Genomic DNA, 14891 nt, shown 5'->3' on the forward strand with positions numbered 1-14891 from the left:
TTCAAAACTCTTGCTTGGGGAGGGGGGAGGGTGTCTCACTATATGGAAGGTCTATTTGCAAAGAGATCTATAAACCTGGTTTAGTATTTCTATAAGGACACACAAAAAGGCCTACCTTTTGTGATGCTGGCCCAGTTCTTCCAGGCAGGCTCAGCCACATACCCGAAACACAACCCCCAAATTTGTCTACTGCTGGAAACGGATCTGCTGCAAGTCTAGGGGCCTCACACCTCCAATTCAGTTCACAAGCACAAAGTCATCTCTCTCAAGAATCATCTTTTTCTTTTCAATTCTGTGCATAAGTGCTTTAAAAGCTTTTCAGAGATGAACTCAGTGGTGCTGACTGCAGCAGAGATGACTTTAGGATTACATGGTTTAGAAAGAAAAACAAATCAACCAACAAAGGGCCATGTCACAAACCAGGTGTCCATCTCGCTGAGAACAGTTGACCCACTTCATTCAGACCCAGAGAGGAAACAGAGTCAACCACCAGGGCCTAAGCAGGTCATTAACAGACCAGGAGAGAATGATGATTAGGTCTGTAGAACAGAAAAGGGGTAACCTCAGTCAAGAGGGAAAACCACCTTCATGAATTACAACCATTTAACTTACCCTCCCATCTGCAGAAATACCTCTCCAGGAGGATGAGTGGCAAGTGTGGACAGAGCAGATTCAAGTACAGAACACACAGCAACCTCACATAGGTCATACAGACGAATCATATCCAACTATCATAACATGAGCCCTGAATGTTCTTCTGCTATTTCAGGCGCATTCATGCAATCTGAACAGGGAATGTCCCACCAGAGCCCTACTGTGCAACAGACGTGCACATACACACGTTTACGGTTTTCTCCTGGAACCTCCCGAGCGCCGGCAGACCGCAGAGACCCAAGGGCACTTACCGAGGACTCGCTGTCCCTAATGAGGAAGTCGCCCTCGACGCCCCGCTCGTTGAGCGCGCACTCGGCCTGGTGGCGCGTCACGTTCCCGTAGTACCACTCCCGGCCGGCGAAGCGCCCGGTGCACGCGGGCCCCGCGTAGCTGATCTGCGGGGCGTGCGCGGGGTGCAGGGCCGGCCCGTCGCTTAGGACCACCACGTAGTTTTTGGGGACAAGACCGACCTGCCCCCGGGCGTTTTTGCATTTCCACCACTCCGGGTCGTTTTCGGGCTTCTCGATCACCTCCATGGTCTCTCCCTTCTCGAAGTTGAGCTCCTCCTCGGTGACCGAGCTGAAGGGGTACAGCGTCTGCACCACGTGCAGCACCCGGGCGCCCTGGCCGTTGCTCATGGAGGCGCCCTTGCGCAGGCTCAGGAAGCTGGGGGACTCGGCGGCCGCCTCCTCCACCTCCTCCAGCACGTAGTTGGAGGGAAACCAGCCGATCTGCCCGTTGTAGCTGCCGCGCCACCAGCCGTCGCTGCACTTCTCCATGACGGTGACGCGCGACCCCTTCACCAGGGACAGCTCGTCCTCCCTCTCGGCCACGTAGGCGAACTTGACGAAGGCCGGGATGTTGAGGTCGTAGATGCGGTCGGCGCCGCTCCCGTTGGCCGGGTACTCGGCGTCCGTGCTGGGCGTCGGGGACGCGTCCCGCGCGCTCGTCTTCCTCTTGGTCTTGCCGAGGCCTGTGGAGACACAGCAAGGCTCAGTGCGCACCGGGCACGCGGCGAGACGCCACCGATCACTGGGCGACTTCCCAAGGGACAGATCCACCGTGATGACAAACCACAGTCGCCATCAGAAAAGAAAATGCTGACAGCTGTGTTGTGCAGTCGTGAAGTGGCTAAAAGCTGGGAATTACTAAAACTGCTCTCTCTCCTTTACTCCTAAAAAAAGGCCAGAGTATCAGGAGCACAAAAGACAACAAACAGTGCAAAGTTAGTTTCCTTCTGAAAGGACGATACGTTTTTAGAGAATTCCTGTGCCTTTCAGAAAGAAAAATAAGGTATGAAGGCATAAACAAAACGTCTTCTGCATTCTTGTGTTGGGCCGGGAGTTGGACTAAATGAACTCCAAGACCCCTTCCAACTCTAAGATGGTTCAGGGCTAAGCAAGCAGGGCTGGTGCCCCCCCTGCTGGCTCCCACCCGCCTCCCCTCCAGCCAGCACACTCCCCCGTTCCACTCCTGGGACACTCAGTGCCCTCCCAGGGCTGCGTCCCAGCGGAGTGGCCCCACTGGGCAGAAACCAACACCCTCTCCTTTCTTCTCTTCCTGCAATCCTTCTTTTCTTTCAAAACAGCAGACTCATGTCCCACAACAGGTTGTGATGAGTGAATTAGAAAAAAATTCCCTGATATGTTAAATCTAACACAAAACTTTTCATACTGTGATTCAAAACCCCCCAGTGGATCATCAAATCAATAATGGGTTGTGACCTGCCTGTATGCATGTGCTGGAGGGTTTTCTTTAAGGGAATAAAACAGAAAATCTCCGAGTGAATCAAACATAGTTAGGATAAGTATTATTGCTTTACTTATATATATGTGCTGAGCTGTCAAGTTAAACCAATTTCCTTCTGTGCATGAGGAAAAAAGTTTGAAAAGCCCTAAAATAAAGTGCTTTCACCTGGTTAATATGAACGGAATTCTGGAACCTTCTCGAAAAGTGAGCCTAGGGGAGGAAGGCATGTTGGCCCAGAGAGCTGGGGCATGCCACTGGACTGGTGGGGCTGCCATGCTCCTCAGCCTTTCCTGATAGATGGCCGCTGGCCCACCAACCCTGCACAACCTCCTTATGTGGAGATTTTGATGGTACAGAAAAACTGTGGCCATTTGCAGATTTTAATTTTTTTCCAAAATGACACCAAAGCACTTTTACGAGTGGCTTGTACCTCTCTCTCCTTTTATTCCTTAAACTGGAGGAAAGACAGATTGGTCCTAAGAATTACCTTTGCTGTTTCTCCCTTGCCGAGGCAGGGGTCAGGAAGAATAACACGCTGCCTCATGATCATTCACTGCTGTGGAGAGCGGCCTTCTAGAGCAGTCCACCCCAAACCAGTGGAGCAAGGACGCATGTGAGGTGACAGCAGGCTGATATGAAGGGGTCACTCACACAGGTTTTCAAGTGAACAAACCAATTCCTTAAGCTGATGGTTTCTGCTATTCCTTTTCATACCACAGCATTTTACTCAAGTGCATGGGAAATAGAAGAGTAAGCCGAGACATTAGACCAAGTTAACAATTTAAATTTCTATTAAGAGTTAACTTACTGTACATGAAAACATGATCCTCTAAGTCCTAGAACTAATCCTTTCACGTGATTTCAAACACAGGAGAGTTTAACTATGCAATCCGGGAGCGCTGTGATGATTCAGTAGCTTCATAATCCAGAAGGCAGACAGTTCGGAAGTAAACTTCTGCCCAGTGTTACAGACCTCATGAAGCAGCTGACACGCCGAGGCAGCAATAACCAGGCAGAGTACAGTTTTTATTGGTAACAAAGATTTCCAGAATTAACGTTTAAAAATAACTTTTTAATAGACCTTTTCAAATGTGTGAGCAACGAAAGCTTGAGAAAATACTATGAAATACTTGAGAAAATACCTATGAAAGAGCAGGTTTTAGAATATTCATCAGGACATGAAGGCGTCACGATCAGCAGAAAAGACATTAGACCTTAGATCTCATAATACCTTGTTGAAGACACTTTATGGCTGATTTATGAATAGCTGCTTTGTTGCCTTTTTCAAACACAAAATAGTTTAAATCAATGACTTCAGCCAGTGAGCTCCTCCCAGGCACCACCCAAGACTCTGGGGAGAGCAAGATAAACTCCCTGCCCTCATGGGGCTTATATTTCTCTATCAAGACTGGAACATTCTACATGGCAACCACCCCATGGAAAATCAATCTGTTTTGCTCTAACGTGATCTAAACAGTCTTTGAGGCAACTCTGGGCAAGACGGGATGGGGGTAGGTGGGTGCCGCAATATAGCAGAGCGATTGAGAGCATAGCCTGGAGGGAATTAGCTGTGTGCTCTTGGTCTTACTTACTTAGTCTCAGTGTTTTAGTCTTCTTACCCATAAAACGTGGACAACAATGGCAGCTCAGGCTGCCATAACAAAGTACCACAGACTAGGGGGCTTAAACAACAGAAATTTATTTTCTCATAGCTCTAGGGGCTAGAAGTCCAAGATCAAAGTGTCGGCAGGGGTGGTTCCTTCTGAGGTCTCTCTCCTTGACTTGCAGATGGCTGCCTTCTTGCTGTGTCTTCACATGGCCTTCCCTCTGTCTGTGTCCTCATCTCCCCCTCTTACAAGGACACCAGTCATACTGGATTAGAGCTCACCCTAAGAACCTCATTTTAACTTAATTACCTCATTAAACTAAGTCAAACTCTGAGATACTAGGGGTTAGGATGTCAATACACAAATTTTGAGGGGACAGAATTCAGTCCATAACAGGTAACTAAACTCAGATTACATGGGTAAAGCATAGGAAGTGCTCTATGAATGATAAAAATTATTACTCTTATCAACTGAGTTGGGGCTTTGAATTTCTTTTTTCTCAGAATAATATTTTACCAGGAAAGGGACAAAGTCCTCTTTGAACACTCTTGGCCATGACCCTTCCTGTGCCAGGGCCACCAAAATAGAAAGCTTGCCTCTCAGGCTGTTGGCACCTCCGAAACATTATTCCATGGGAGCAACGTAATACACAGCTGCTGGTGCAGTGAAATTCAAGAGGCAAGTGTCTGGGGATAGGGAAGAACCTGACCTCACAGACATCTACGTTATCTGACCCCTCACAACAGTCCTGTGACAAAGTGGGCATCCCCCCATTTCTGCAGATGGGGAACTCGAGGCAGAAAGAGCTCAGGGAACAGGCCCAACACACACAGTCAGTGAAGTGGCACAGACAGACCTGGGCACCCAACAGAAGCCTATTTAATCCAAACAATGAAGGAGCACAGTTCCGTTAGGGGCTGGTGTGTAGCATGATTTCTCTGGCAAATGCATCATCATTTGTAAGATGATTTCAATGGGAAATGCATCCAGGACTCTGAATGGGGGTGTCGAGAATCTATCCCCCCACTGGCCCTCCCAACAGTGATGAACCCTTCCTCTGCTTCTAGGGAATGAAGATGGTCCCTGGGTCTCCAGGTGGAAGTGGAGCTGAGGTTTAGGGAGTGAAGATTTGGGATGAGAAATGTATCATGAGTGACAGGCCCTGGGACAAGAGGGATTCAAGAGGCTGGGACAATCCGGAGGGGGCACTGGGTGGGTGGGTGGGAAATGTGTCGCCAGTGGGTCAAAGTCACTTGGATTGCTGAGAGAGGGGTCTCCATTTCCCCTTCTTTCCCTCATTCTTCCCCTTACCCTGATTCTGCCCAATGGCCAGAGCCAGGGGCGAGTAGGAAAGAAGGGCTGGCAGATCCTCAGGTGTTGGCAAAGCAAGGTTTCATCTGCCCCACCCTCCCCACTGCTGAGAGTAGGGGGGAGAACGGAAAAGCTGTGGGTAGGAGGGGAGCAGCAAGGTGGTTGGGCCTGGTGTCTGGGGGTGGCGAGGACAGAGAGAGAGAGAGAAGGGGGAAACTCACTGACAGCAGAGGGGGCCTTTCTGTGTGAGGACAGAAACCACAGCCCGAGAATTGGGCAGCCTCAAATACAAGGACTTACGACAGAGTGGGCTCGGGGGGGTCTTCGTGCCCCTCTCATTCTCCCCCAGCCTGGACATCACTCCAAGCCATGTGACCAGCGCCACGTGACAGCTATGAGATGCCAAAAGCAGGGCTCTGAGTGCAGAACAGGCAGTGTGGTTTGCGGGAGCCTCACGGAGGAGGGCAGCGCTGCTGCGCACCGACCCACCCCAGCTGGAGGGGACAGAGATGCACGTGCGAGCCCAGCCCCGACGGCCCGCCAGGTCCAGGCTGCAAGCCATGTCTCTAATTCGAAGGCAAATCCGTTACCTTTTGGGGAAAGGGCAGCATGGGACTCCACTGTTTCCCCACTTTCTCTGTGTGTCTGTTTTTTCTGTACTTCCTCTGCTGCGTTAGTTCTTTTTTCATTAAAGTCATGCCACTGACTTCTCCCAGTTGTAACAAATGGGAGCTCCAACGGGTGTTTTGATTTTAACAAGGATAATGTGATTTTTTTCCTCTTACAATTTTACATATTCTCCCATCAGCGAAGACAAATCCTCACTCACACCCGTTTGGCAAAGTCTCAGGCCATCTTCACCTACTGTAAGTAAACAGTAACTAATAAAACCTGGCGGACCAGAAGATCTCATTCACCAGTGATTCTCCTCACCCCCTCTCTGTGCCACATTTTGGGAGAACCCACTTTCTAGCACCTTCCCTTGAGCCTGCCTACCTTGGGCCCAATCACTAATCCCTTGTGCAGCCGGGGACAGGCAGAACCTCCCAAGAGCAGGCCCGCAGCCCGGCCTCCTCCCTCACCTGCACCCTCTCTCAGGTATGGGAGGCTGCACCGTGCAGGACACCAGGCAGCTCCAATCCCCGCCATGACTTACTGAGGTGTGTGTTTTATCAAGATTTGTGATGAGTTCAAATGATGTGCTTTTCTTTAGTTCTCAAGTTAATCATAAAATCTGACTGTACAGAATTTATTTGGTGTTTGAACATTTTGGTTGGAGGCTTGCTGCAGCATGCTTTGGTTAAACCATATTATGGATGAGAATATCCAGAATGTGACCATTAGAAAATCTTTCCAATGGCTGGCATACTGTTATTAGGTGATGTTAAGTAACATTTTTTTTGGCAAAGTAATGACTTCCTCTGCAGCTTGTTCAATAAAGTACAAAGTGCAGCACCTTTGCAAGAAGAAAGAAGCACAAAGAAGGAATGGAAATCACTGTTAGAAAAAAAGCAAGATGCTGTTGCACGTGCTCAGGAGTGATCAGGATTTTAACTTCTACCATGAAGATTAGGCTCTGAGAACATCTGTTTCCTTAATTCTAGGTTCATAAAGTTGTGGTATTTAAAAGCTAGAAGAAATCTCAGAGATCGGCTTGCTCAGTTGTGTTCAGCCTGTTGCTGTGGGGAGTGGGCCCTATGCTGCCTAGGAGACCTGGTGGGGCAGAAGACCCCACACTCCCTTACCCCCTTCATGGCCCCCCTTTCCCACCCCCAGTAGCTCCAATGCTCTCATTCCTCTACCAGGGGTCCTGGGCAGGAGGCTGCTCGACAGTATGCTCCACAGACAAGACGGCCACAGTCTCGGACAGGTGGAGCGCTCACCCCAGGTGTCCAGGTCAGTCAGCACCCAGGCTGGACAGCAAGGCTACAGACCCCTGAGCACAGAGCAGCCTGGGAGGGACTGGGTTTGCGGCCAAGGGAGGATGGGAACAAGCTCCGTGACAGAGCCACTTCCACAGCTGTCACATTAAAGAGTAGCCACAATATATGCAATGAGTTTTATCTCCATTTAACAATAATAATAAAAAATAACATGAGTACTATCAGGAATGGTATTTCTTACTCTATGGGCAGACAGCATAATTTTAAGTGACTAAGAGCTGAGTCGGACTTAAAGGTAAGCTACACTTTTCAGCTTTTGTGACGATTTCCTGGCATCGAGCTATTGGATCTCTGATCCTGAGTTACATTTTCATTGACAATAATAAGCACATTTTAACTTTCTTGAATAAAATTACATACATTAGAGATTGAGTTCTAATAAAAGCTTAAATATGTCATACATTATTAATGTTAGTGATTTTAAAGTCAAAATCTTTTATATACTCCTTTTAAGATAAAGGGATGTTATAACAGATGACTTTAAAATATGCTCCACTGTCATCTTCCAGCTGGAGTTCTGGAGATTTAAGATAAAATGTCAAACAAATTTGGTAGTTCAGAAATATATTCAAGCCAATTCATTTAGACATAGCACACCCAAGTTTTAGGGGCTCTGTGGCAAAGCCATTTTATTTTTGTTACTAATCAGATCTACAACATAAACCAGATTTAACTAGAAAGCTTCCTTGTACTTAAAATGCCATTTATACTAAGTTAAGAATAGAGGTTATTAATTTGTGGAGATTTCCTGCATTAGGGCCTATTATTAAAGTTAACTAAAAATTATGAAAGGCTTTTATTATTAAACATTAAGGAGATCTGACGAGATTTGATTAGGTATAAAGTGGCCACATAACTTTTCATATAAGAGTTAGGACATATTTAGTGTTTGGCTTCTAACAGCTTTTCATGTTGTTATACATGCATTTAATTTCTATCTAGTTTTTCAGATATCCTGGTAAGATTAGCTTCCACTATTCAGAGACTATTCAGTGCCAAAATTTATGATCAAAATATCTGAATATATAAAGGGAAAAAACTCAGATTTATTGAACTTAAGATTTTTTGAAAGGTGACCATTTAAGATTAATGCAGTGGTTTTCTGTTGTCGTTTTAATCTGCTCAGCACCCGTTACCCCTTCTCTTATTCAACAAAACTCTGCTCTGGTGGCTTCAGCAGGGCCCATCCCCACCTCCACTGGGCCATGGGGACGTCAGCCGTGTGCGTCAGAGCACCCCCCGGGCTCAGGGCTGCCGTCGTGGGGAGACCATCTCACCTGTAGGCGTCTATGTGAAGAATGAGGCGGCCGAGGTGAGCAGGAATGAGGCTCAGAGGGAGTCAGAACCCGATGACAGGAGTTGAGCCCCTGGATCCAACCAGGCTTCCCAATGACGTGAGCCCGCCAATTCCCTCTTTACATTTTCCTCTTCTTTTTTTTTTTTTTTTTTTTTGCTTTATCTACTTTTGAGTTAACTTTGTGTCACTTCAATTAAGAGCTCTGAAAAAAGTGTAACTACGCTTCCCCCACTCACACTCCTCTTCTCCCATCCCACCTCCTTAAATATGCCAAACTGTTGACTCCCACTTAGAAAAGTGGTTTTTTGGGTAGGTGGAAAAGAATATAGTAATCGTTTGGGAGCACCTAGGTTTGGGTGTGGGAGTGAGGGTGGGGCGATGAAGCGATGACGCCGCCGCCATGTCACGATCAACTGCGGGGCTGGTGCAGGTGTTTCCTAACACCAGAGGATCTTGGGATTAAAATGTTTACTTGGAGAGCCATCATGAGAAATCTGTGATGCTGGGTCGCCACAGACATTAGGCCTAACCAACCAATGCAATCTAAGCGCGATTTTCCGGGGACTATCAGATTTGACTTAGAATGGGCACAGATGAACTCTCTGCGGCCCGTATCTTAGGTACGGGTTGTCAGAGAAACCCCAAGGGCAGCTTGAGAGAGTGGGACAGGCTCTTCAGCACAAATTGATTTCAGACAAGGCCAAATCTAAGTCAAAATAGACTCAGGCATGAATGCTCTCACTGAGCTGCTTCCGTTAGCGTCCATTCCTTGTGTTATGCAGCGGCTGAAACATGTTACTAACTGGACACGACAAGCTCAGGAGAGGAGAAGTGTGCGTGGCAAAGACAGGCTGCACGGGGCTGTGGAGAGCAAGGGGGAGAGAAGAATGTGGGATGGGGCTGGAGACAGGGCCACACTGGAGCAGAGACGTGTCCAGTCGAGGCTGGCACAGCTGTGTCAGACAAAGCAAAAAGTTTGTCAACCTAACTCTCTTCCCAGTGTCCCACTGGTAGAAAACACTCTTTACCTGGCGCCATGGACTCACCAACAGGAACTGGATATGCTTAAAGAAGAACGACTAAATTGCTAACCACTCTGAGACAAGGGACTAAATGTAGCCCTTGACAGCTTTCTGGGTCTTCCATGTCTCTCTCTAGGCACCGATTTCATTCGCATAAAATCCCAGCCTTGCCGTTACTGCTGTCAGGACACAACAGCTCCACCCACGCTCTGCAGGGTCCTGGTAACAAGAGAGGAGAATGCAGTCTTTTGATAGCCAGGATGTGCTAGAAACAAAAGAGGTTGAGCATAAAGTTGGGCCTGGAACTTTCCTTCCTCTAGTAGTTTAAGTCAAGCTTTTAAAAAGGAAAGCCAGTGTTTTTTCCAAAAGCTTAGTCCATCTGCATCCCCCTGACCAGACCGCAGGCACTATGGCCTATGGGACAACATCACAGGCAGGACTAACTTGCTGAGGGCCTTCCCCGCAGTAAAACAAGGCCTGATCCCAAAGATCTGCTCAGCACTTAGATCTGTAAACAGCACTAAAATAATGCGATGTCACTCCCCACGAGAGACTCAGTGTTTCTCCCAACTACCCAGCACTATTTCAGCACCTGCCTCAGCGCACTGTGTTTATCTCCCAGGGAAAGCTCATGTTTAGTCATCTTGTAGCCTCAGGGCCTGGCACGGGGCAGGCATTCAATAAATGTTTGCTCAGTTAATAAACTCCACTTCCTATCTCACCACCATTATCTCATAAGCACTCATCAGTCCTTCCAGACTGATGTCTCCAATGACACGCACCTGTGGTCCCAGGAGCGTTAACAGATTACGTAGGAGCAGGCTGCTGTCACAATGAGCATACCTCCTGAGTACAGGCCATGCCAACCTTGCCCCACAACTATTCCTCCCTTCCACCCTCCAACAAAACTCTGAGACCTGACTATGTGCTGGGCACTCACACACCTGGAAGTCAGGGACCCAGTGGCCAGGGTGGGAAGGCCCTCCTCTAGCTGCCCTGTGTCTGAGGATCCGAGGTACACTAGTCCTGATTCACCCTCCTGTCTGCCCTCCCCCAAACTGGAATGAATCCAGATTTTACTTTTATTTTATTTTTCCTAGGCATATGCGCCTTAGGTGCTGACCCATCACCCTATAATGAAACGCTCTACTGCGTGTCATACAAAGTCCCCGAGTTCGGGGAGAGAGGTGGTCCAGGACTAGAGGGAGGAAGGAGACTCGTAAGATGGAAAGGAGCTGCCATCCCTGAGGCAAACCCGCACTGACCAGGTAGGGCTGCGGGTTGAGGGAGGGACAAAGACCTATTCATCACCTTTGTGCCCAGAAGGTACCTTTTCCAGTGGGCAGATTACCAGGAGCCAGCTCTGAGGGAGAGGTGCCAGGAGCAGAGGGCCTACCATCACACGGGTCCATGTGCCCAGAGCTCCGAACAGGAATTTCCGTCCCTGGCCATAAGGGAGCCTGTTCATTTGTGAGCAGACAGGCAAATAACACAACCAAATGTTTCAGCCTGAAAAAATATGGTTTAGAAGTATAGGATTTTCTATCAAATGTGAAAGTCAAATGGTAACACAGATGCCAAAGAAAAGAACTTTAAAAAATTATAATTTTTAATTCAAAATACATATTTAGTACCTCTCAACACATATACCCAAGCCATTAGCACAAGCATTTTTGAATATGCAAAAGGGCGTACGAGACGTGGCAAGGACGAGATACGACATTCTGAAGCACTAAAGTGTCAACCCACTGGCAAAAGTTCAGCACGCATGCAACTTTTTAAGACCACACCAGCTAAGTAAAATGAACTATGATAAATAAATGAAAACGAGTCAAGGGACAGCACATTCACGGGGGATGTGCAGGTGGCAACTGGTTGGCAGAGACACCTGAACACACTGCAGACCAAGCTCCTGGCCCAGCGTCCACACCCACTAGCTTCTGGCCTTGGCAATTCGGTAACATCCCTGCTCCTCGGTGTCCTCACCTGGGATATAAGGACATCAGCGGCACTCGTGGGCTGTTATGAGGGTCCAATGACTGAGGAACGACAGCGCAGGGTCTAGCTCACGGCGAGCGCACAAACGATGTCCATTATTGTGTTTACTGCTATTATTACATCATCTCCTTGCTTTCCTTTCTGGTTGAGGACAAGGGCAGGATCAAGTGGAGAAAGGGACAGGTGGTGCTTTCTCACTAGAGGTGTGCATGTATTGTTTCTTCCCTAAAACGCTCCTGGGGGGCAGGCCTCAGCTTGCTCCTGCTGTGTGTGTCAGGAGCAGCTACGACAGGTGGGCCCCTACGAACAGTCACAAAGAGAATGCTCCATCAATGCAACATGGGCCTTCACGCAGGAAGTGGAACGGAGCCCCACCTTCCAAGCGACGATGGACAGAAAGGCTCACGGGGTCACACGCAGCTTTGGAGAAGGCAAATTCTGGTCACGAAGACGCCAGGTCCCATGGAGGTCACAGGTTTGTTCTACCTGACCCCGGTACAGAGGGCAGTGGTGAGCTGGGCAGGGGGCTCAGCAGGAGAGGAGGCACCTCTGCCAGCCTTACCGCCACCCAAGGGGCTTGGCAGTGTGCACCACAGCACGTGCTGGCAAATCAGTGCCCCTCTGCACACCGTGCCGGCCCCAGGGGACAGACACGAAGATGTAACAGAGAAAGAAACTCTGAGGACACATGGATAGGGTCTAAAAAAGAGAGCACGCCATATGGGGAAACGCAGTCAGAGACATGGTAAGAAGATTTTACTTTAGTTCCGAAGCCTTTTTAGCTCATGGCTCCCTATTCTAAAACTGAAGGCTCCCACCTGAGTAACTCTTGAGTCAGGAAAGGGTGTTTTCTCCATGCTCTTGAGAAAACTGAAGAAAATACAATAATTTTAATAAGAAGCAACCAACACGCCAGTTTCTGGGAAATAAACTGGGAAACACTTTCCCTGACGTTCTTGTCATTCCTCAGGAAGCGAGGGGGCACCACTCAGCCCAGGGGACAGAGAGTGGTCTCACGTACCCACCTGTACACCGTGTGGATAATGCACACCCGCTTCTCCTCGGCTTTCAAGGGCACAGACACCTTCTCGCTTCCCATCGTCTCTCCTGGCTTTCCTCCCATTAGCATCCTTTTTAACAAACTGTCTCTATTTTCTCTCTAATTATCCTCCCACTAATCTGTTGCGAGTTGTTTTACATTTTTGGTTCTCAATACTTGGAAGCTTATGGTATATAAAAATGAATCCAAGTTTACTTTGGGTGGCTGGCACCACAATCACTGTAGAAGTTTCCTTACCATGTGGGCAACACATTTGGAAGGTCATTTCTATCCCGAACAATCTCGTAAGACCGAATTCTAAAGAATTCTACATTATGATACACTGTATTTGATTCACGGTCAAGCAATGGTAGATTACACAACAGAGACTGAGGTAAACTTGAAGAGCCCAGTGCAGCTCTGAGAGCCCACAGAGGCCCTGTTTTAACACAGTGAAGAAGTGATAATGTTTTGGTGAAGTTGAAGGCTTAAAATTAAAGTGAGATATCTTAACCTTCTTTTCTGTGTTACATACAGACTTTCATGGTATGGTGTGGCTTGTACTTCTGTGAACTGAAGAACTGGTTGCTTAGAGAGTGACTCAGGTTAGGAAGCATGTATCAGTGACACGTAGAAAGATTAACAGTAATATTCTTATTCTTGAACAACATTCAATCCAGAAAAACAAACTGTTGCTAAGACAAACGCACCATAAAGAACCAGCTTCTCCTCTTACATGTTTGATAGAATATACAAAACACAGTGAGACCCCCGACCACTGCCGACCAGGAAGTGTCCGCCAAACTCAGCTGGTCAATCTCCTCCCCAGCACATGCTGGGATCAGCCCCCCATGCAAAGAGCCTGATACGCGCCTGCCTACCTGCGCGGTGACAGCCAGTACCGATAACATCAAGGGCCATCTATGTGCTGATTTTGATTACGTGTGTGTACAAATACTGAGAAAATACACACAAATGGTTACAGACACAGTGATTATTTCTAGGTGATGAGATCACAGGTGATTTACGTTTTTTTGTATTTTCCAAATATTTTTATAGTATGCCTGTCTTACATGAATAGTTTTATAAAACACAGGCATTCCAGAGATTACAATTCTGAGGAATACCTGTGTGCAGAAATCTGTGTCATACAAAGACACTGACTGGCCCAGATGGCTGAGATAGCATGCGTGCAGCAGCACAGGGCGTGCTCGCTGCTGACAAAACTGCTGCCAACGTAAAAATCAATTTACAAAAAAGGAGATCTGTTCCTGTGACAGTCGGCTTCTGAATCTCTGTAACAAACGGCTCCTGCTCCCTGCAACGTTAAGGAACCAGCAGAGTTATCAATAAGCAAATCCCTCGGGGTCGGGGAGAAAACAGTGCTCACTGAAGGAGCTGGCCCCTTGGCCCTTTAGGAGCGAGAGTGGTGGAAACCGAGACAGCTGTGAGGGTGGGGCCTGGAGTGACCGGATTCACCAACACCAATGCCAAGCAGGTCTCAACCTCCCACCCTCCAGTCTGAATCCCCAATTCTTGAGGCTGATCAACAACAACAGAGCTGGAAGTCGGGCAGACCTGGTTTGAATTTCAATCCCATCGCTCACTCTGTGTCCTTGGGCTTATCACTTATCTTCCAAGTCTCAATTTTTCTCACGTGAAAAATGAAGATATTATTACGTCCCTCTTAGGCTTATTGTGAAGATTAAACAAAGATGTATGCAGGCACCTGGCACAGTAGCTGGCACAAATCAGGCACTCAAAGAGAAACTATTACCGTCCACTCACTGGAGAAACGTATACAAAATCAGCTTTGGGGTCTTGGTTTGAAATTTTCTGCTTCATCAACTTGTTTGGCTTTGGGGTGTGGGGAGACACGTTTTTCTGCAGGGAATGGCGGTCGAGAGCACAGAGAATGCTGGCGGTGGAGCCTGCGGGCCCCTGGGCACCAGCTGTCACGGGGCTGCCTGTGGGTCTTCCTGCCAGGGGAGGGCTGTGGTGGCAAGAGGCCTGGGACCCAACCTCAAGACAACACAAAGACTGAAAGCTTGGCTGAGGTATGTGATGAGCTGCTTCAGAAATGTCAGGTCTCCACTGCAGACCCTAGATGGAACTATTTATATACAAGTCCAAAAACTAAAACTCACTTAAAAATAGGAAGGACGTTATACCAAAATCTGAATCTTGTGTCTCCTGAAGCATCCTACTGAACATTTCCGCTGCGTGTCCTGCCGTCATTAAAACTCCAACAGGTATCACCCTCACAGTCCA

General features: G+C 47.9%; 1 protein-coding gene across 4 annotated transcripts in view; it reads right to left on the reverse strand.

Moving 5' to 3' along the window:
- NCK2 (NCK adaptor protein 2) overlaps nt 1–14891 on the reverse strand; it is a 136361-nt gene that overhangs the window by 18417 nt on the left and 103053 nt on the right. For all 4 annotated transcript variants that reach the window (XM_058534366.1, XM_058534363.1, XM_058534367.1 and 1 more), the window contains one exon: nt 906–1627. In XM_058534366.1, coding sequence (XP_058390349.1) covers nt 906–1627 — 722 coding nt within the window. The remainder of the gene's footprint in view (nt 1–905; nt 1628–14891) is intronic.

This window comes from Diceros bicornis, chromosome 40 (assembly GCF_020826845.1).
Source record: "Diceros bicornis minor isolate mBicDic1 chromosome 40, mDicBic1.mat.cur, whole genome shotgun sequence".
Taxonomy (NCBI): domain Eukaryota; kingdom Metazoa; phylum Chordata; class Mammalia; order Perissodactyla; family Rhinocerotidae; genus Diceros; species Diceros bicornis.